Source organism: Ascaphus truei, chromosome 1 (assembly GCF_040206685.1).
Source record: "Ascaphus truei isolate aAscTru1 chromosome 1, aAscTru1.hap1, whole genome shotgun sequence".
NCBI classification, from domain to species: Eukaryota; Metazoa; Chordata; class Amphibia; order Anura; family Ascaphidae; genus Ascaphus; species Ascaphus truei.
Window position 1 is genome coordinate 351,558,076 of NC_134483.1, and position 22,991 is coordinate 351,581,066.

Below are 22,991 nucleotides of genomic sequence, written 5' to 3' on the forward strand. Positions count from 1 at the left end.
ACACACCATCATGCGGGAGACTCAGGAGTCCTGTAGCCAACAGGTGCACCACCCGACACTACCACACTGTAATGGGGACCGGTTAGACCACAGGGGCCAATGTGAGATTGGGTGGGTCAGGCCGGGCCAGAAATACCGTTACATATATATATATATATATATAAATTGGAAATATTCCTGTATGCTCATTTGCATGTCTTAGACAGGTCTGCAACCCCGCCTTTCACCATTATCACCCAGCAAACAGCACTTCCACTGCAGCAAGGGATTCTGAAAAATGACATGCACATGGACACACAGTGTCACCTTCTGTTTCAAAACCATTTTTAACATGGTTCATTATAGGCTTAAGCTTGCTGCATGCTCACAGCTTTAAGAATTGCCAGGGTTAAGATGCATAGCCAGAAAACCCACCCACCCTGGGTCAGGCTGGCAGACCCCACGAGGAGAAAACAGCATGACACAAACCGAGAGGGATAAGTACAAAAGAGTACAAAAAATGTGTCTAAAAAGTATAAAGAAGTATAAAAGACGTCACAAATGTATATCTGTACACCAGGGCTAGAGACAGCAGGAGCCAAATGCAGGTATATAACAAGTTAATCATAATGACCTTAAGAAGTCGTGGCCCTGGGTGGTCTTTGAATTAAAGCACCACCTCCAATGGCGCCATCCGCAAATAATAAGGTCTAAGTGAGACTGATCATCAACCCAAGAACCAATGTAGTTCAAGTCTTTCATTCAGACCTTTGGGGAGGACTGTGTCAAGGGTATGGGTCCATTTAGCCTCTTTCTGTAATAGGATTTTTTCCCTGTCTCCACCCCTCCGCAGGGGTTTAACGTGGCCTATAATTTAATACCTTAATTGCGCCGGATTATGCCCCTTTTCCTGAAAATGTCTCGCCACTGATGTATCAGATTGTATGTTCCTAATGTTATTCTTGTGTTGGGATATACGTTCTTTAAGGGCATTAATGGTTTTACAAAGTACAGACTGGAACACGTCCTATTCCAACATGTTTCGTAAATGAATTACTTCGTCATTCATTTACGAAACATGTTGGAATAGGACGTGTTCCAGTCTGTACTTTGTGGAGTTCGATATTTTGGATTTATTAAACATTTTTGCCAGTCCATGGACATTTAATTGCTCAAATTTCACGAAACGGGACACTTTGGAGTGACGTCACTAGTGCGCACTGGTGAGCCCATCGTGGAGTACTGATGCGAAGCAGGCTACACGACACGTTGCCAGTGTATAGTTCCTGAGCGACGACGCCAGTGCACGTTAAGTAACAGAGCCACACTTTAACAGCGTGCAGCGGATCCTGTGCAAGCACATTCCAGCCCTCCATCCGGTGAGACAAAGCTGATCCGAGGGAAGAGGAAATCCAGGAGCCTCTGGGGAGAGACATGATTTCATCACATCCCTACCTCAGCAGAGTCTTGAGTGATTCCACGCCGTTTGCTGTTGTGGTAACATGTCCAAAACATGTAATGCCTGATATATTCATTTTTAATCTACGTGTAATACTCACCCGCTGAATAAGATCAACACAATATTTATTTATATACTACACTATGAGATTTTGCGCTGTTTTCTCTTTTTGTTTTTTAATTGCTGTATTGACTGTTCCAATGCTTGCTGTAAGATTGACTACAATAAATTAAATCCTATTATTGATATATGTATATGCTAAGAATGTGGCTGAGTGTGGCTCCCGATTTTAAAAACATCTCTAAGGTTTTTTTTTTTAAATAACATTCAATGCTTTATTGTTAATGGACACACATGGAGACACATACACACATCTGGTGATGGACTGCAGTGTGCAGTAGATGTTAAGTTTGTTTATAGAGTGAGATTGATCACACCAACCCTGTGGTGTAGCAGCTAGAGAATTGCACTAGTATATGAAAGATCATGGGTTCAATTCCTGAATGTGTATTATATAAAATAATCATTTAGAAATTATACCATACCATGCAAGAATTGAACCCCTGATCCCTCATATGCTTGTGCAATTCTCTAGCTGCTACAACACAGGGTCTGTGTAATGAATCTGACTCTATAAACAAACTTAACATATTCTGCACAATACTGCACTCGGTTCAAGTCTTGCATGTGTATTATATAAAATAAATAATTTATAAATTCACTGTTGGGCTGTCATTGGTCACAGAAGGTTCATGTGACCCTCCTCTGCACTCAAAAGTCAAATTGAACTGTCTCCCCAAGCACCAAGCTTGGGAGAATGTAAGTAAGCGCTGCGCACATGGACGCAGCCTGATGAAGCAGGAAGAGGAGTGAGTTGCAGATGAGTATTTGATTTAAGTCCTCGCGGAACCCCTGATCGCGGTGGACGTTTTGCGATCCCGGTTATAACGCGGTCTCATTATGTGGACCCGAGCACCGCGTTATAATGGGGTTCAGCTGTTTTAGGTCACTAATTTTAGAAATGGAAGCGTTTGGAAGTGGTGTGAATAATAAATCCACTATGGACATACAATATATTCTATTTCCTTTTCCAAGCAGTCAAATATAATGAGTATGATGAGTACAAAATACATTTATTTTTATAATATTTTTATTGATAAATATTATTTTTTTTAAATAATTTTTTTGTTCCTCGCCAGATAAATGCTCATTATCAAATAAACAAAAGGGGAAGTTTTGAGTGGCGCCGAGTGATATGGCGGTGGAGTGAGGTAGTGCCGATACACATTAACCTCTGTATTTCAATTAATAAGCTTTGTGTCTGAAGATAGTCTCTCCCTACATATGCTATCAAAGCTAAAGAAAACTGCACCTGTATAGAAAACTGCTTTGAGGAATTTATTGAAACACATTCATATAATGTAACTATGTAACATTCGTAGCGAAATGTACTGGAGTCTGCTGCAGATTGATGAGCATCTGAGGCATGTAGTCATCAGACTTTAACCTGAGATCCTTCGGATCTTCTCAGATTGAATTATGCCCACAAATCCCTGATACCTAAAACCACTGTTATGGAAAAGCTGCTTGATAACATGGTACTCTTACACTTCTGCAGAACAGGTAGCGATCTTCTGCCCCAAATTCATATTTGTAGGGATCTCTCCCACTACCCTCTTGAAATACAGGGATTTCAAGGTAATCACAGAGGTTCTAAAAAGTAAAAATATCAAATATAGTTGGGGATCTGTTTAAGATTAAATGACCACATCGACAGGGCCAAAATCTCAAATCAAAGACCCAAATGACAGCGATGGATCATGCGGTAATTGTACTGAATGACCTACTGGCTTCAAATACTCTTTACTCGTGGAGAGGTAATTAATAGTTATGTAAACCGTAAATAATTTCACAACCAAAAGCAGAGTTAAAATCTTCTTTCCAAATCCATAAAGCTCATAGGATCTCGGCAATCGTGTTTGGGGAGGCGCCTAAAGTAGTCGCAGGGTCTTTAATTAAAATAGCTTCTATAGGAATAATGTCAAATTATAGTACATTGCGTTTTTTCCACATAGCTGAATAGGCTTGAGAAACTTCATAGATGACACCCTTAAGAATTAACTAAGGTAAGGCGTGATATAAATGTATGCCTTACTGACTAGGCCAAGCAGGTGATGCGTTGGACACAACAAAAATACAAGAACGGTTATGGAGTGTTCATGCTAGCTAAAAGACTGAGGAAAAAACAATCCAGGAATAACATTGATTCAATACATCTTGAGTTGAGATCTTTGTCTTCTGATTCACAGATTATAGGTCTCTGGGAAATCTCACAAAGATCTTGATATGTTTCTGAACGCTTTCTTGCTACAATTTTTCGTGCAATCGTGCCCCAATCTGAACTATTGCATTTGATCAAATAAACCCCATTGAGAGATGTTTGAAAGAGGTAGAGAAAGTGAAGTGTGAGGTTGGTATGATGTGAAGTGGTAGTTTTTCAGGCAAATGAACACGTGGTTCTTGAATTTACTATCAGAGGGAAGATCGAAAAAGAATAAACAGTTGCACAGCAATAGAGCAACGCTGGACGTGGTGACCAAAAAAAAATATGTTTATTGGGTAAAATCCATATACTGTAGTTGTAGTACTGAAAATCCTCTAACATGTTTCGCACGGTGTAAGTGCTTTATCAAAGAGTTTTTCAGGCAAATGAAAACATGTGTTTCTTGAATTTACTATGCAAGATTCTGAAAAATAATTGCTTTGGAGTCCAACATAATGTTTATGCACTGGAGCTTGTTAGTACAATTGTATTATGAGAACATGCAACTTATCTATATTCTTTTTCCAGAGCCATAACCGCTTAGTAGAACAAGATAGGATATAGAACATTTTTATATGGTTCAGCTTTTCAGCTTTATAAACATGAAGGGCGCTGTTTTTGATAGCTACAAATGGGTTTGTAAGCAATGGTACATTTATCAGAGTTGTCATCGCAACAAAAGTGGGTCTCGCCTCGAAACAGGAACTAGATTGGGTACCATTTAGTTATGAGTTTTCAACCTCTAATAAAGCTTAACGACAACTATTAAAAACAAAATTGGTGTATTAAACATGAGACTTCTTTGGTGAATGTAAAATAAAGTAAATGTCCCCAGCTGCTTTTGTGCTTAATATTCCCTGTGGCTTTTAAAGGCTTTCAAAACACATACAGTAAGGCACTTTCATTGAGCACTCTTAGATTCTTGGCTACATGCACTAATTGTCTTCAGCAGTCACTTGGGATAGCTGTTATCAAAACATTGAAAGCTTTGTTCGGTTACCTTACTTTGTTGACAAACTAAAGTGTTTAATGCTGCCATGTAAGAAGAGGAGTAAAAAGAAAGAAAATATTGACATATTCTTGGATTGATTTGATGATGTAATGGGTTTTTGCATAACCTCTGTCCATTTAGAATTGGTCTTACTATCAATTTGGCTTCAGTATGTTTTTACTTTCATGTTGTACTACTAAATCACCTGCAAAACTTTTGTGGCATAGGTAATAATGCAGTAGGGGACCCATGTGTATTGCATCAGAGTTAGGGAGCTATTAAACATATTATTATTGCAGATCAACACACTGCATTTATCTGTAAATATCTTCATAGATACTGCCCTTACATTTTACCAACCATCAATTTCCCATCTCTATTTCGGGAGCATTAGGGAGACATAATGAAATAAAGATTTATACACCTTCGTTTGGGCACAGATAATACGGACGTATGAGAGGAACGCTCCATGTATTCTAGATGAATGAGAGCAAAATAACAGGGGCATGAATGAGAATCATGAGCGTTCTTCTGAAAAGCATTATTATTATCGTTTCTTTAAGCACCAACATATTCCACAGCGCGGTACAGTGGGGTTACAGAGGGATGTAATCTAAGTAGACAGAATTACATATCTAGTAGGCGCAAGCAAATACAAAGAAGTGCACAATGTACTGAGGGCCCTGCTCGTGAAAGCTTACAATCTAGAGGGAACATTAAGCATTGAGCATTAAGTCACTTTTGTAGTGTTGTTATTGACATGCTTGATATTTTATTCATGCTCTTCTGTATCCTTCACATTCAGTTCTTTCGGTTTTGTTTATTTTGAAGGGCAAACTATTGTTTTGAGATTAATCATAATCTAACTTTTTCCTGTACCTCACATGGCAGTGTGTATGGCTCCTCCCTTCAGCGCAGTAGGACAGGAAACTCTTCTGCAGGTACTAGTATATTAGTCCCTCCCTTTACCTGCAGAACGTTTTTTTTTCCTGACCTACAGTGTAGAAGTAGACTTTATTTTTTAAATTGAGACTCGCTAGGACTACATTTAGTTAAGTCTGTCCCAGAGGGTCTCAGCCTCTTTCTCCCTAAGGTTCGGGCATCATGTAGCTGTTATCTGCTGGCTGGAGGTCCTCTGTGACCGTGGCTGAACTGCAAGTGTGTCTTAGAATGCAATTGGGTAGGGTGCTAGCCATGGAGTATGTGCAGGCATGTATCGGCATCAGTTTTGGGAGCATGCATGCTCACAGAGCTATTTAAAGCACATGCACAATGATGTCACCACAATGCAGCCCATATTTAAAGGGGTAATACCTTCACTGGTAGCCATGTGTATGCAGGAGTCCATGGAGAAGCCTAAACTGAAGAAAGATGATTACTGAAGCCGTTTCAGGCATGGGGTTGCTGCCCAAATCTTCTAGGTGAGTCTTGTTCTGTAGTTGGTTAAAGAGTGCATATTATGTGAAATTTGGGACATTTATCTCTTTACTGTTGCAGTACCTCTGGGAGTCCACTTGAAGAGAGGACATTGACGATAACTCTGAAAGTATTACACCATAAGAAGGTCTCAAAGAAATATACAGTTCTACAGTCTGTGTGACCTGTGACAAATCTAGCGAACTAAAAAAGAAAGAACCCTAATAAACGAGAGCACTCAAAGTGCTATAATTGGCTCAGAGACGACTTCGATACAAGGACTAGGTAGGTATCTGGAGTCCCTCGGAGAGGGAAAACCTGATGCCTAGTATGATTTGCTGTGGGAATTAAAGTAAAGTTTAGTGTGAGCTATGCTCAATAAATGAAATTAGTTGTGGACACAAGATAATATTGAGTCTTGGTGCTGTTTGTCCTATAGTGTTTTTCTAACAAAAGCCTTAATAAAGTGGGGAATTAAAAGGAAAGAACACGTTGCAGAGACAGTATCAAAAACTTGTAGCGCTATAGTAGGCACCCCGCACTTGATCAATGCATCATCAATGTGGTCGCTGTAACTGTCTATTACCACTGTACTGCTGTGCAGAAGTACTATGTTTCCAGGAGACTCACGGGCTACATAAGACTCGTGACCTGAGGCTCGTATACTGGATGACCACTTAGTCATTTGTTCATCATACTGAGTAATCACCCTTGGTTTATTAGACTACTGTCAGTCGCGGGATACCGCGCAGAGCCAAGGTGTTTACCTACTGTCAGTCAGCCGAGTCCCTTTTAGACATTGAAGCGACTCGGGGACTGAAACTTATCGATCACCTGTTTGCTTTGAATCTAATCGGTTCATCCATTATTGGTGGCACACTATTTATAACCTGCTAATGTGGACTAGTGTTATCTTCGTTACGATAGCTCAAGGCATACTTCAGTGGTTCATTAGTCACCTAAGCATTACAGCTTAATATACTAATCTTGATAATTTATCAGAGCTTTTCACTTACCTGGTCAGAGAACCTGGATACTTGCTCAGACGCTGAGCTTCGTTGGCACCTACTATAGTGCTACAAGTTTTTGATATTGTCTCCGCAGTGTTCATTCCTTTTTAATTCACCACTTTTACTGAGGCTTTTGTTAGAAAAACAGTACAGGACAAACGGCACCAAGACTCAATATTATCTTTGGTCCACAACTCATTTTATTGATTGAGCATAGCTCATAATAAACTTTATTTTAATTCACACATCAAATCATACTAGGCATCATGTTTTCCCTCTCTGAAGGACTTCAGATACCTACCTAGTCATTGTATCGAGGTCGTCTGAGCCAATTAAAGCCCTTTGAGTGCTCTAGATTTTTGGGGTTCTTTCTTCTTTAGTTCTCTACTATTATCTACCCCAGATTGTAGCACCAACATACCACTTATTGGTTATTAGAGCTGTTGCGAGGGATTATCTCCCCCACCCCTTCCCTCTCTTGTACGTGACCTGTGACAAATCAACGATTGAAAAAAGAAGTTGTGTGAAGACTGCGTTAAGTCTGCAGCAATGGATCCTAATGAGCAAATGTTCAGTTTCTTATAATGGGCGAAATAAACAATCACAAAGCATTGAAACTGCATTGGTCCAGGTGAACAAACAACCCCATAAAAAGCCGGTCACAGATGAGCCTGAACAAGAAGGTGGAATCTTCCTTGGAGGAGTCTGAAGTATTCCAACACTTTTAAGAAGGTGAATAATCGGATTCATTGGAGCAAGAAATGCTCGCGGAAGACCTAACTTTAATTTAGTGTGGGTGGATCCCTTAAAGTCATGAAAGGGCATTGGATCTAAAAGAACCAAGAGAGGATCAGCTGAAGAAAGACAAGTTATTTGGAAGATCACATAGAAATATGATGTTTCCCCTACATTCCATCGTAAAGGAAATGGTTGAGACTAAATGGATTCAACCAGACAAGATGTTTAGCACACCTACTGTAGGTTGTTTATGAAGATGTATCCTTTCATAGAGCAGGAAGTGTTCAGGAAAACCCTCCTAAGGTAGATGCAGCAATCACAAGGATTGCAAAAAGGACCACACTACTGTACCTTTAATGATGTGGTGTCTTTTTTTATTTCAAACGTTTTTATTGTTTTTTTGTAGTATCACATTAAGACTTTGAAACAGGAAGAACAATGTACATAGATTTAGTTCGAACAACAGAACTGTCTTTCTTTGTATTTAAACATATAATCTGGTCATAAGGTCTTAAGACATTTCATTAAAGCCAACATAAGCTCCATCTTAGCTTTAGAACATTTAGATACTTCTAGGCCTCCAATCGGGAGGCGGATATCTTCAAAGTCTTTAATCGCTTTATTACTTGAAAGGGGAGAAAATGACAGAAGAAGAGAGATGCAGAGGAAAGGGTAAGAAGGGAGGTGGGGAAGAAAAAGGGAGACAAGGGAAGGGGCTCATCCCATTTATCTCCCAAGCGTCGACTCTGATACTAGGTTTTCCCTTTGGTTGGGATATATTCCTGGGCTCTATTTTTCTAGTTCTCAGGCATGCGTCCCAGACCTTATAATGCTGGTCTGTTTTCTGGGTTAGAAGGGCTGAGAGGAGCTCCATCATTCTGACCTCATTAACACTGCTGATAATCTTTTGCTTTGATGGGGCTTTCAGTTTTTTCCATGCAGCTGCTATTGAGCAGCGTGCTGCTATTGAGAATGAATGCCGCCAATTTCCTTTGAGTGGTCAGGAGTCCTTCTATGGGTTTGGCTAGTAGAAAGGACAGCGGGTCCATCTCTATGCTTTCCCCAGTAACATCTTGAATCATATTTCTAATCATGTTCCAGAAACCTGGATCTGGGGACAAAACCACCAGATATGTACCAGATCTCCTTTCTGGCCACATCCTCTCCAACAAAGATCAGGTAGGCCAGGGGAGATCTGGCTCAGCCTACTCGGGGTTAGGTACCATTGAAATAATATTTTATATATATTTTCTTTTATAGTAGTACAAATTGAAGTTTTGGCTGCCGATTCCCAGATATCCTCCCAGTCATCTTTATCTATTTCCATATTGAGGTCCTCAGCCCATGTTTTCATATATCTATGATTGACAGCTTCTATTGGCAGTGATATTCCTGAGTAGATCTCTGATACCAGACCCTTCTTATATATACCGCTTGCACATAACTTTTCAAAAATATTTGGTTCTGTAAATTTAATTTTTTGGGATATAGCTAATATAAAATGTCTGATCTGGAGAAAGCTAAATAGCGGAAAGTGATGGGGATGGAATTTCTGTTGAAGATCTTTGAATGATATTATTGAGGCTTTGTCCATTACATCCGCCACCTTTTGGACATTGGCCTCTTTAAAATGTTTAAAATCATTGGTGGTGCAACCTGGAGGGAAATCTAGATTACCAAAAATAGGAGTCAATATGGAAGGAGAGGATGTCAATTTATATTTTTCTTTATTTTTGGTCCATATCTTCCACGTACACCTCATTGCTCCCAGGCCTGTCTTGCCCGGAACCATCTTCCCCCTTCCCCTCCCCCCCTTGGGACCAAAGTATCGCTGCGAGAGTGAGGGGAGAGACATAGGAGGACTCAATCTCCAACCAGCACTGGATTGTTACACCAAACCACCGCTTGTTTTAAGTTGGCTGAATAATAGTGTTTAATAATATCTGGTACTCCTAGGCCTCCACACGCCTTAGACGCTAACATTACCGACCTTGCCACTCTTGGTCTTTTGTTTCTCCATATAAATTGGAACATTTTATTTTGTAAATTTTTGAGTTCCGACAAGGGTACATTGACTGGTAGAGTTTGGAAGAAGTATAAGGTGTCTTTTAAAGATTCCATGGATCGCAGGTTGTAAAGGGCCTTGAGAAAAAATTTTCTGGTTGAAGGATTGACTTGCAAATCGGTGGTTGACATAGCATCCCTTTCCAGAGCCAGGTGCATCTTCATAGCCGATGTGGAGGAAGCACTTGAAAAGGGTGTCAAACGGGCATTGACTCTGAGTGCACTTTCTGAAATAAAGTTGGCAACTGGTTATATAGCGAAAGCTTCTTTGAACACAGTCCGTCTGTCTGCAAGGGGCATGGCACTGTCGGTAGCAACTAGGAGACCACTGTGGTAAGACACTGTGGGACAGAATCCACATAACAAAATTATTTGCATTCCCTGCCATTCAAATACTTATTTGGCCCCAAACTCAACGCAATGATTTCTAAGGTGTCCGGGGAAGGAGTGTGTTCTTGCTTCAGGAGAGAAATAATAGGCAATGTTTTTCCCCAGCAGGACATAATGCCCTATAGAGAAGCAAAGACATACAGTCCAAGCAGGCCCTTTTCACGGCCGCCAGCATGGAGAGATGCCCAAGGGAATCTTTTTTGGGGTCACAGAGGAAGAGGAGAAATCAGCAGAAGCAAATTTGTATGAGATAAGGTGAGTCCTACAGTGCACAGTTGGCAAAAGACTGACACAATTCGCATCTTGGGCTCACTCAATAGAAGACAGGTGGCTACTTATCTCGTCAGGTTACCAACTAAAATCTATGCAAGAACCAAGGAAAAACAAATATTTAGATTCCTGAGTACCATCTAAAAAGCAAGGTGTTAGATCACACTCTGCGAGATTTGATGTGGGACAACATAATAAAGGAAGTTTCTGGTCTACAGAAAAGACCCGGAATATATTGCTGGTCAACAAAAAGTCTGGAGACTTCAGGGCCGTATTAGACCAGAGAGCATCTTTTTACAAGTAAAAAAAAAATGAACACAGTCATTCACGACGTCAGGCCAGGGGACTGGTATATATCCACATCCGTAACCTCAAACATCTCCGTTTTTGCAGTGAAAGGAAGACATTATCAGTACAAGTGGCCATACTTTAACCAAGGTCCTAGCTCCACTCATCGCCAGACTGACAAAAAAAAGATCCAGATTTATCCCTATCTGGACGGTTTTCTTTTAAAATCTCAAAATAAGGCAATGCTTATAAACCACACCCAGGTGGTAATTGCATTCTTGAAAGTAGCACAGCTGGCTAATGAACTTTGTTCCATCCCAGTCATATTTAAGATTGCCCAAGGAACCATTTTTCTTCCTCAAGACAGAGTGAAGCAAATTGCAAACCAAACCGCAAGGTTCAGGCAGTCGTGTCGGGTCTCGGCAAGAGTGCATGGTACTGATTAGAAAATTCACATCAACGCTAAGCATTGTAAAATGGACAAGACTTCATATGAAGACCCACCAGAAACATTTCTTGGATAAGTGGGGTAAAGATCCAAGGTGACCAGAACCGAAGAATATGAGTTAGATGGCAGAATATTCCACCAACTAGTGAGTTGCTGGAGTCTGACTCAGATAGATCTGATGGCAACTGCTCTAAACAGGAAGGTAGAACACTTCTGTTCAAGATTCTTTCACCATGTCGCCTGTCAAACAGATTCCTTCAGTCTTTCTTTGGAATTCAGCCTGGCATTCATATTTCCTCCAGTTCTGCTAATCGCCAAGGTCTATCAGACGATAAGAGCAAACAAGGTAGCCATTATACCTTACTGGCCAAGAAGAGTTTGGTTTGCCCATTTAATAAACATGGCGATAGACCCACCATGGCATCCGTATACAAAAAAGTTGGCCATAACGGCATGTAGATCGAGCGGCAAACATTAAAAAGGAAACGCTGTTCCAATAAAGCAATTCAAATACTAATATCATTATTTTATTGCATATGGCTATGCTTTTGGTGATATTTCCTCTGTGTCATTAGTAGAGTTTTTCTACACAAAGGTATTAATAAGCCTCAGTTTGCGTTCTTTGAAAATCCAGTCGCCTGCACTATCTGAGCTATTGGAACACGATCTAGCATCAGATAAGCTTGTCATAGTTTCACTTGTTTCACTGTTTGTAAAAATCTTAGAGGCAATCCAAGCAGCTTGTTTTCTTTAATCTCTTTTTTTTTGTTGTTGTTGTTGTAATATATGCAGCATTAAATTACCTTTATTGAAAACTAATAACCTAAGCTGCCAGTCGATTTGTTCTCCCGTGATCAAGCAGCAAAATCCTGCTTCCCAGAGTTCACTAAATAGCCGCCTTTCAGTTTCAAATCAATCCTTCAGTCAGTGTAACTCACAGCTACAATATATGTGTATATTACTACGGTAACATTATCTATTTTTATAATTTACAGCTCAAACTGCTGGGAAGATTGGCAACAAATGATCACAAACAGAAAAGTGTTACAAAGACCTTGCACTGCTGGGGAGGTGGGCTAAAGCCTGCTATATAAATCAAAGGATGCTCAGTATATTAAAACTAATTTAAAATGGCAGTACGAGTTGAATTTTAAAATAAAAAAGGTATCAAGTATTATCTAATACTACAGAATTGATTTATTTGAAAAATTACACATATAGGTTATTGCTTTGATTGCTACTTTAAGACCGCAACTAGGAAACCCAGTACCAACATGGAATCTCTTGTTGGTCGTAGAATCTCGTGTGGACCACCCGTTTGAGCTTTTGCAGCAGATATCATTAAGGCCACTGACATGGAAAACTGTGTTTTAATCTTAATTACAGTACTTCAGCAAGAAGAGTTGGGGAACTTCAGGTTTATCTCTCATTGCCACTTTAATCAGAAGTTCACAAAACCATCCTGCTGTCCCAATCCATGTAACGTTAAAGAAAAAAGAGAAATAAGAAATAGAGCCGGAAAAAGCGCTTAAATATAATGCATACAATGTTTGTGTATACTCAATGTGATAAAAAATAATCTAAAACAAGAGTACAAACAAGCTCGCATGTATGTGTGAGGTAGGCAGCCTGATAACGCTGACTAAGCAAAGTCAGGAAACATACAGGGAGAACATAAATACAGACCGGCGCCTTAGAAAATAAAGTCCAACAAATATCCAGATACACTGGCAAGAGCTATGCTCCTTGTGGAACAGTCCTGTTCATCCGGATCAACCTTGTAACTTTGTGGAAGGCATCCGAGATATATGGAAAAAAGCACAAAGATATTACATAGTGTATGCTGCTGTAAATATAGGACAAATAAAATTACGGTAAGATGAATAAATGTTCTGTGTTTTTTAAATAAATATAAGTGCTCGAATTAAGACATCTCAGTTTTTCATTTACACTTGTGATCTTGGGGAACCCATACTTATTGCAGTTTCAAAATCGAAGACTTTCAAATGTGTTATGATGACATATACACAACTGTAAAATTTTGTTTTTAAATCTTTTTGTCCAATCCAGAGGGATAGCTAAAGTTGATCCAGGATTGAACAGGAAAAAATATCACTATTCTTGGGGGTAGCCCCATATACTATAAAGGCAATAATTATAAAATTATCATTTATCAATTTACTTGAATTAATTTCCTACTAAAGGAAAAATGGCACTGATACTTGTGTAAAATTATCCAGTTTCTCTTTTTTCTCTGTCTGCTTCAGTGTTATCTAGTAATTATTGCTCTTTCCCCTTGCGCTCATTTTAAACGAATTATGTTGTCATCAGTTGCCAAACAAAACACGAGAGACCGGATGAACAATTTCCCTGCAAATGCAGCCGTTTACAGTATATTATGATGAGTTTATGTGAATATTGTATAAATACTGTGTGTGTGTGTGTGTGTGTGTGTGTGTGTGTGTGTGTGTGTGTGTGTGTGTGTGTGTGTGTGTGTGTGTGTGTGTGTGTGTGTGTGTGTGTGTGTGTGTGTGTGTGTGTGTGTGTGTGTGTGTGTGTGCGTGTGCGTGCGTGCGTGTATAGACAGAGAGACCCCCACACACATACTTGTTTTTGTGTGATTTGAATATAAAAGGGGTGTCCATCACATACAGGTAACTTACAGCACACGCCGCTTACATTAGTTCCCTTTGTGTATACAGTACATTTAATTAGCAGATCCAGATACCCAAGTGATCCATGGTAAAGCAAAAGTACATTCGCCCCACCTCGTTTTTTGTTTTTGTTTTATTTGTATATGTAAAGCTTGGGACAATGTATAATTCTACGTTCTTACCTAAGCTGGCCACCTTTTGGTGCACCTGTTATAAATGTGTAAAAATGTGGTGTACAGCTACAATGTATCCTTATATTACTAAGGTAACATTATCTACTGTTACAGTTTGCAGCTCAAACTGCTGGGAACATTGGAAATAAATGATCCCAAACAGGAAAGTGTTGCAAATATTTTGCACTGCTGGTGAGGTAGTCTAAAACCTACTATAGAAATCAAAAGATTCTCACTAAATTCAAACTCATTAAAAATGGCATTGAGTTGAATAATGAAAATACAAAATACAGTAAGTATTATCTAATACTACAGGATGGAAGTATTAAAAAAAAACGTACAGTATAAGATTACCCATGTTTTTCTGTGGAGTTCTGTTTCATAATCGTTACCAAATGGCACTCAAAGGCTTGGTATTGCTGTACTATTTTATGTTAGAATATTTTATATTAGAATTGTTGTCTCTTTCACACATGTTCTTTACCGTGAATACTTCGATCACTTGGCACATTTTGTGATGCTAGGTAGATAGAGGCAGCTGCGTTTAAAAAAGCAGTCCCTCACAGGTAGGGGGGGGGGGAGAATCCATAACGTATCAAAATAACTGTTCTCCTTAAATGCAACAATGCTTGAAGCAAAAAAAAATGTCTGCTTTTGTCTCTTGTAAGCAACTTATCATTGTGGAATGTAATTGTCAGTCGGGTTTCCTCTATCCTTCGCCCACCTTATCGTGTGTGTGTGTGTGTGTGTGTTTGTGTATAATATATGTACAATGTAATTCTATCCCTATATACCAATAGGGACCACACAGTATCTATACACATTAATAGTCATGCAACACCCTCTTACATTTCTATACCTACCCACACCATTGGTATACACTCCCACACACCTTTTGTTAAGCGTTGTATACACTGTGGACGCTTTATACATTTATATTTACACACATACATGCTTTATACATTTATATTTACACACATACACACTCTTACATCACTAACATTCAGGGACCATTTAACACCTTAAGTCATAAATCGCATACTTCACAGTTTTTTTTTAAATTATATATATATATATAAATATATATATATATATATATATATATATATATATATATATATATATATATAAAACAAAAAGCAGCAGCCAGCACTCCAAGCAACAAATGTAAAGTCAAGGTGCATGCTCCATAGAAATCAATATAGAAACCCTGTCTTCCCATAAGAGAAGGCACAAAAGCAGCAACACTCAGATATATCAAAAAGACATGTATTAGAAGTGACAAAACAGCACACTATAAACCCTGAGGAAGGTCCTGCCAGGACCGAAACGTTGGGTTTATAGTGTGCTGTTTTGTCACTGCTAATACATGTCTTTTTGCAATATCTGAGTGTTGCTGCTTTTGTGCCTTCTCTTATGGGAAGACAGGGTTTATATATATATATTTATATACCCGACACACACCAAACATGCAACCATCTACAGTCAAGCCATACGATACAACCGGATATGCTCCGACACAGCAGACAGAGACCAGCGGATTAAAGCCTTGAGATCAGACTTTATAAACCGTGGATATAACCACAGAATTGTAGACCAGCAAATTCACAAAGCCACCAGAATACCAAGAAGTGATCTCCTTGAATACAAAGAGAAGGAGACAAGCGACAGGGTACCTTTGGTGGTCACATATAACCCACACCTAGAAGCCCTACGCAAGATCGCCAGGGAACTACAACCTATCCTCCAGGAAGATACAAGACTGCAACAGGTCTTCCCGGAAGCACCCTTATTATCATACAGACAACCCCATAATCTCAAGAATATTATGGTGAGGAGTAAAGTATTCAGCAGTACAACTGAATGCGGGACAAAACCATGCCAGGACCCAAGATGCAAAACCTGCGCAATGCTCTACACAGCGGACACAATACAAATACCACACAGGAATCGGGAATACAAAATCAGAGGAAGGTTCATCTGTTCTTCCAGCAATGTCGTGTACCTCATCATGTGCATGAAATTCCCAGGGGGCTGCTACTACATAGATGAGACAGGGCAGGGGCTAAACAAGAGAATGAACCTGCATCGCACAGCATCACACGCGGTACAAGAGACAGTCCTGTTGGCGAACATTTCTCTGACTCTGGCCATAAGATGAACGATCTGAGGGTTGCCATACTCAAAGGTAATCTTAAAACCCCGAAAGAGAGACGGTTGCATGAATACAAATTTATGCAACTGTTCGGGACACTTAGCAGTGGCCTAAACAGAGATCGAAATTTTATGAGTCATTATTGACACTAGTGAACTCTCGTCCCATGAGCGCTAAAGGCCATGTCTGTACATACTGTGCTATATGTATGCACACACAGCTGTCTCTCACACATACTAATACTTCTTGTTTTTCCATCCCTATACACCAATAGTGACCACTTAGTATCCACACACACTTTTAGTTGTGCTACAAACTCTCACATTTCCACACCCACCCACACCATTTATATCCACTCCCACTCCACACACACCTTGTGTAAAGCACTGTATATTCTGTGGGCTCTCCATTCATTTTTATTCACACTGATACACATACACACTCTTTCTTCACTTGCTTTCAGTAACCTTTTGACACGTCTAGCCATAAAACACATCCACACCGGGGGAAGGAACAGCACAGATAACATTCCAAGAGACACTGTTTTTAAGTATACCTTTTGCTTCATTCATTGTAACATCGCCGGAAGAAGAGATCAGTGTATCTCGAAAGCTCGCACAAATAAAAGCATTTCGTTAGCCACAGAACGGTATCATCTATTTATTTTTTGATTATATATATATATATGTATATATACACACATACACACACACACACATAGACACACACACACACACACATTTGCACACACACAAAATATATCAAATATTGCAATCTGATGTGAGTATGTATTAACACCCACATTTAACCCACTTCTAATTGCACTAGGAGCATCTGCATTACTAATGGAAATTTTAAATGGCTTGGGGAGGGGGGGGGGGGAGACGACAATAAACTGCATTAACCACTATATTCTTTAGTATATGGAGTAGGCAATTGGACAGCATACAGGTTGCTATAACTGATGGTGTTTAATATACTTTATATACTTTCCTTTGTACAGCCAATATTTACATACCAACCGTGTATCAGATTTACCTTTATTATTTCAGAAGTGGAATCACCGTTAATTCAGATGGTAATTACTGTACGTGAGCCAGGCTACACTTTTTTAATAGCTGCAGCTGTTCTTCACAAATTGATTCCGCTTTCTCTGTTATCCGAGAACTGCTCCTTTTTTAGAGTATTCGTAATTATAGCTTTTGTTGGTATCGTCTTAATCTGTTTGTGTAAACTCACCTACTTCATATTCATTAATTGGAGAGCGAGAATAAATAGAGCTCTGTATTATAAAGATGTACAAAAACAAATGCTAGTTTGACTTTGAAGGGTCGGTTAACATTAAAATAAATGTGATTACAGTATATACATTTTTTTAGTTTCTTATTTAACCTTCTAAACTGTATTGTATTCTATACTAGAAATGTCTGTTTTCTTTTGTACCGTACTTTTCTGGAGCATGCATGAATGCACATATAATAAAACTAATAAGTAGATTGACTTTGCTTGTAGTGACTCAGAATAATACAAACATTCTAACAGTAACTTCTTCTTTTTTTGTCAACCTGTGAAGTCTCTTCGATTCCTAAACTTATTCCGTGTCATTACCAGCAAGACCATCAATAATGAGCAGGTCTCTTGAAAGTGAACATTCTCGTTACTCATTGTGGGGTAATTTGTTGACTCTTTCAGTATTGTTTACTGCAGATGAAAACAGCGTCAGAATCCAATAATTAGCCATTTCAGTGCCCTGTGCGAAAAAAATTGGGTGCTCCCCCCAGACCCTCCTCTATCTCTCTTGCGCTCTCTCCCCCCCCCCAGTCTTTTCTCTATTTCCCCCAGTCCATTATCTCTCTCTCTCCTTTGTCCATTCTTTCTCCCCAATCCCTTCTGTCTCTCCCCCTCTCTCTCTCTTCCTCTCTTCCCCACAATACACACACACAATACCCCCCCACCCCACAATACACAATGCCCCACAATACTCACAATAGCCCCCCACCCCCACAATAGCCCCCCAGAATATTCACCCACCTGCCCCCCTCCCGACAATAGCCCCCCACAATAGCCTCCCACCTGTCCCTCTCTCCCAAAATAATACCACAGCTTATCTTGGGCGAGCCCTTGGCGAGCGCTGGAAGTTGATGTCAGGCCGCCCTTCTACAACGCTAGTGCACTCCTCCTACGCCTCCGCGTAGGGATTCCTAATCCTCCACTGCTGAGGGCCACGCAGCAGAGGAGGATTAGATGGCGTGCACCGGGTGGGACGCAGCAGCCCGGCAGCAACTTCCAGCGCACACCGGGCCCCTGCAGTTAGTCTGACAGCCCTGGGGTAGATCGATGAACAGTGCACCCACAATTGCTTGGCGCCTTGATTGACCACGGCTATTGATCTACCCTAAAATCGGCCCTGTGCCCCAGAGGTAAAAATCAGGACAGCTCATGCTCAGGAGCCGTGCCACCTACTTTTCCAATATTAGAAAATGGTAACAGCACATGAAAGTTATGTTGGTAGCCAGGCTAAGTGGGGTGAGGCAGTGCATGAGATATTTTTGAGGTATAGTAGATAGAATAGCTACTTTAAAAGGGCTAAGCTAGGTTCTAAACTAACATCTAGTGAAAACCATCCTTTTAATTAAAGCAGGTAGGCTTTTTTCTTCTAAAAAAAATAGTTAAAATCACCAGTCTTAATGTAGAAAAATACAAAAATGTATTAAAGAATCAACTTTTAGGTGCAAAATTACACCATCAGGTTTTTTCTCTCTCTACATTTCTGATTTTAAACCTGTAGTCTTTCGGTCAAAATAAGCTTTGTTGCAGGGTTATTGCAGATTAAACATGTCTGATTCTACTGGATTTCAATTGTTTACTTGGATAAAATGGCTGTATACAATCTGGGAATTTATGTAGACAACGTGTGTGTGATGGAGGGTATCAAAGGCTTGTTTGTAATGTTCCTAAGGCCAGACAAAAATGGCTACGTTCCTCTGAAACTTCAATTTGTAAAGTAAAAAGTATTTTTTTTAACCCATGAGGGAGAATCAAAATGCGTTGGATCTAGTTGTAATTGGTTTTTTTATTTAACTGTTTGCATAACTAAATATCATAATAAAATAAACAATCATTATTTTCTTTTTCATAAATCTTATACAATATATGATCTCTTAGTGGTTTATATATATATTTTTTGTGTGTCAATTGCAAATAAATACTTGTTAACCAAATGTTGTACATCTGGCATGGATTGATGGGGAGAATTTGTACCTAGTAAAAACTTGAGGGAGCTTGGTTTGAAGATAAGAAGAGGGAGATGAAAGGGGCAGATGCACCATTATTTTGTGCTTCTGGTGACCCCTACAATTTTCCAAGAACACACAAATAACAATGGAAGAAAATTATACATTGATGCCAAGAAATGCATGTTCACAATGCCTTTCTAAATGTACATTTTTACATATGAAATAGACTTTGGCACTACATATATACATACATATACAGTATATATATATATATATATATATATATATATATATATATATATATATATATATATATATATATATATATATATATATACAGTATATATATATGTATATATATATATATATATATATATATATATATATATATATATATATATATATATATATATATATATATATATATATATATATATATATATATATATATATACAGTATATATATAGTATATATATATATATATATATATATACAGTATATATATATATATATATATACAGTATATATATATATATATATATATATATATATATACAGTATATATATATATAATTTGTGTGTATATATGCTTGTATTCAGGGTGGAAGAATTTATCAATAATTTGTTAAAAAAAACTTTTAAGGTTCAACATACTGTATCATTTTGTTCATAAAGTTTGTTAACGTTAACTGAATGCATGAGCTACCACAGTACATCAGGAATTCAACTCTGTCACTGATTATTGCATTTTCGGAACTTAACATTTTAAACTATATAATATTAAAGAAAGTAAAGATATAAGTATGCTGTATAATTTTAGTTTTTTAATTGAATGAATCAATAATCTAGACACACATTTGAGCGTCATTGTATTTTATGTTATAATATGATTATGGTTGTTTATCAATAATTCCATATGTATTAAATTGCTATATACACAATTATTGGTACATAGTAATGATTATATAAGTCACTGCTAATGCCAGTATTCCAACACCAACAATGTTTACTCTAACTAATTTTCGTTAAATGTGTTCTTAATAAAGTCCACATGAGCAGTTTAAAACCAATGTTTAGTTTGTCCAATACTTCACATGATGTTTTTTTCCTTGCAGTCTGTGGCGATATTCATGGACAGTTCTTTGACTTGATGAAGCTGTTTGAAGTGGGAGGATCTCCTGCCAACACACGTTATCTCTTTTTAGGAGACTATGTTGACAGAGGATACTTCAGCATTGAAGTAAGTCTGATCTGGAATAGCTGTCGTGCACCTCTATATCAATATCAAAAATCTCAAACCAGTCATTACATTCTCTGTGATTTGTGAATCTCACAAGTGCAACAATAAAAAAAAAAAAACAAGCTGCTGTTGGCTTCTACTGTATACTAGACCATTATTGTAAAGATATACTGATCCATTTTTTTATCATATTAGAATTCTTGCACCGTCTGTGTAAATAGCACTATAACTTCATCTTTACTGTTGCAGTGTTAACCAATACAATATTAGGGGATTTTTCACGTACGGCACACCTGTGAGCAGGTGATCTGCATATGGGACAAGGGATACACAGCTATATGGCTGGCCCACTTTTTACCTTTGCAAAGGTTCCTCAAATGAACCATATCTCATCTCAATCCGTCCCAATATTCCATCTGTCATGACAGCACACTTGTGAGTACGTGACTTAGATATGCAACCAGGATCAATAAACATGGCTACTCTAGCCAACTCCCCTTTGTACTGCGCAAGGTTCTTCAAATGAGTTAATATTTTCCCCTTACTCGATTGCAATCATATCTACTCGCTGACACCAACCCAGAAATATGCAAATAAAATATGTATTTATCTGCCAGACTCTGAGGACCTTATTTTTTAAAGACAAAACTATTCACTTAACACAAATGTAAATACTCTCTACAAAGTGTGCGAACAGTTCATTCAGAGCCCAAAACATTACTTATTAAAGATTTATTTTAATATATATATAAAAAATACAGTGCCTAAGTTTCAGAAAAAGATAAATACAAGAGCATACAGTTACAATAAATACAGACCAGTTTCTTGAAATAAAAGGATAAAACAAACAGAAATCCCCGTACAGTACGTTAACCATATGTCATAGGTTTTTCCCAGAGAGGTCAGTGGCATAGGAAAGATGAGAACTTGCGTGTCTGATCCCCAAACACACCTCTTGTTGAATTCGAACTCCTAATTAAAAAGTAGGGTTTTATATTCTAACTCTCCTTCATTGAGAACTCCGTAAGCCCACCCCTGTCATCATTCAGCCACTGGGTTGACCGTTTTATGACTTTTCTTGTGACGTTTAAAGTCAGACTGAATATAGAAACACACTTATAACTTAATGCTTAGACTGACACAAGTCATATCAATAGGTTCAGTTGAGATTGCTGAATGTAACAATACTAATTTTGACAGACTTTCCCCCAAATTTAAGTAATGAATGGATATCAGTCCCTTGCCATGTCGGAAACATCAAGTGTTTGGCCTTATTGCATCTGACTCCTTGCAAAGTTTACAAATATCTATACAATATTTTTTAGAATATATATCATCCCATAATATCCTATTTATCATATAGCCTTTCCACTAAATGGTGACCTGTTTGTCCCTTGTCTCTGTGATGCACAGGAGATATTTCAAGAATGCAAGGATTTCTTTGAGGCTGACAGGCCAGGATCTGGATATCGTCCACAGCCTTCTAAACTGAACATATTTCACTTTTATTGGGCCATCAGTGATAGCACCCGCCCTCCCCTCTCCCCCCTCAATTTATAGATCAGCACAGACACATAAAGGGTCTTAACCTGTCATAACAACTATTTCTTTGTATTTTAAGTCAAACTGTAGCCACATTAACCCCTGAAGTACCAGATAGATTCAAATGCTTAATATTCCCACGCCATATATGTTACATGATAAAATGTTTGTTGTCGGGGTCGTGATGTTTTTTTTTTCTTTGTTTTTTTTTTTAGTGTGTGCTGTACTTGTGGGCCTTGAAAATTCTATATCCCAAAACTCTGTTTTTACTCCGTGGGAATCATGAATGTAGACATCTAACAGAGTATTTTACCTTCAAACAGGAATGTAAGTATACTACATACCTTTTATTTATTTATTTCCCCTTTGCTATGGTCATGTAGCAGATTACAAAAGTTATTCTCTCAGAGTACTACTCCTTTTTCCATTCTTCTAATCTTCTAATCTTACCTTTCTGTTCTAGTTGTTAATATGTGTCGTGTAAGCTTTCAGGTCTTGGAAATGTTTGTCTAACCCTGGTTATAGCTGTCTTCATTTCAAAAGACAAAATCGGTCTTTTCTATTCTCTGCACGGTTAAATGCATTTAAGATTTGTTGTTGTTGTATTAACATTT

At 38.4% G+C, this 22,991-nt stretch overlaps 1 protein-coding gene across 2 annotated transcripts in view; it reads left to right on the forward strand.

Annotated features, from left to right (window-relative positions):
• PPP3CA (protein phosphatase 3 catalytic subunit alpha) overlaps positions 1 to 22,991 on the forward strand; it is a 299,989-nt gene that overhangs the window by 167,700 nt on the left and 109,298 nt on the right. For both annotated transcript variants that reach the window (XM_075609145.1, XM_075609155.1), the window contains exons 3-4: positions 20,711 to 20,835; positions 22,593 to 22,704. In XM_075609145.1, the coding sequence (XP_075465260.1) occupies positions 20,711 to 20,835; positions 22,593 to 22,704 (237 nt within the window). The remainder of the gene's footprint in view (positions 1 to 20,710; positions 20,836 to 22,592; positions 22,705 to 22,991) is intronic.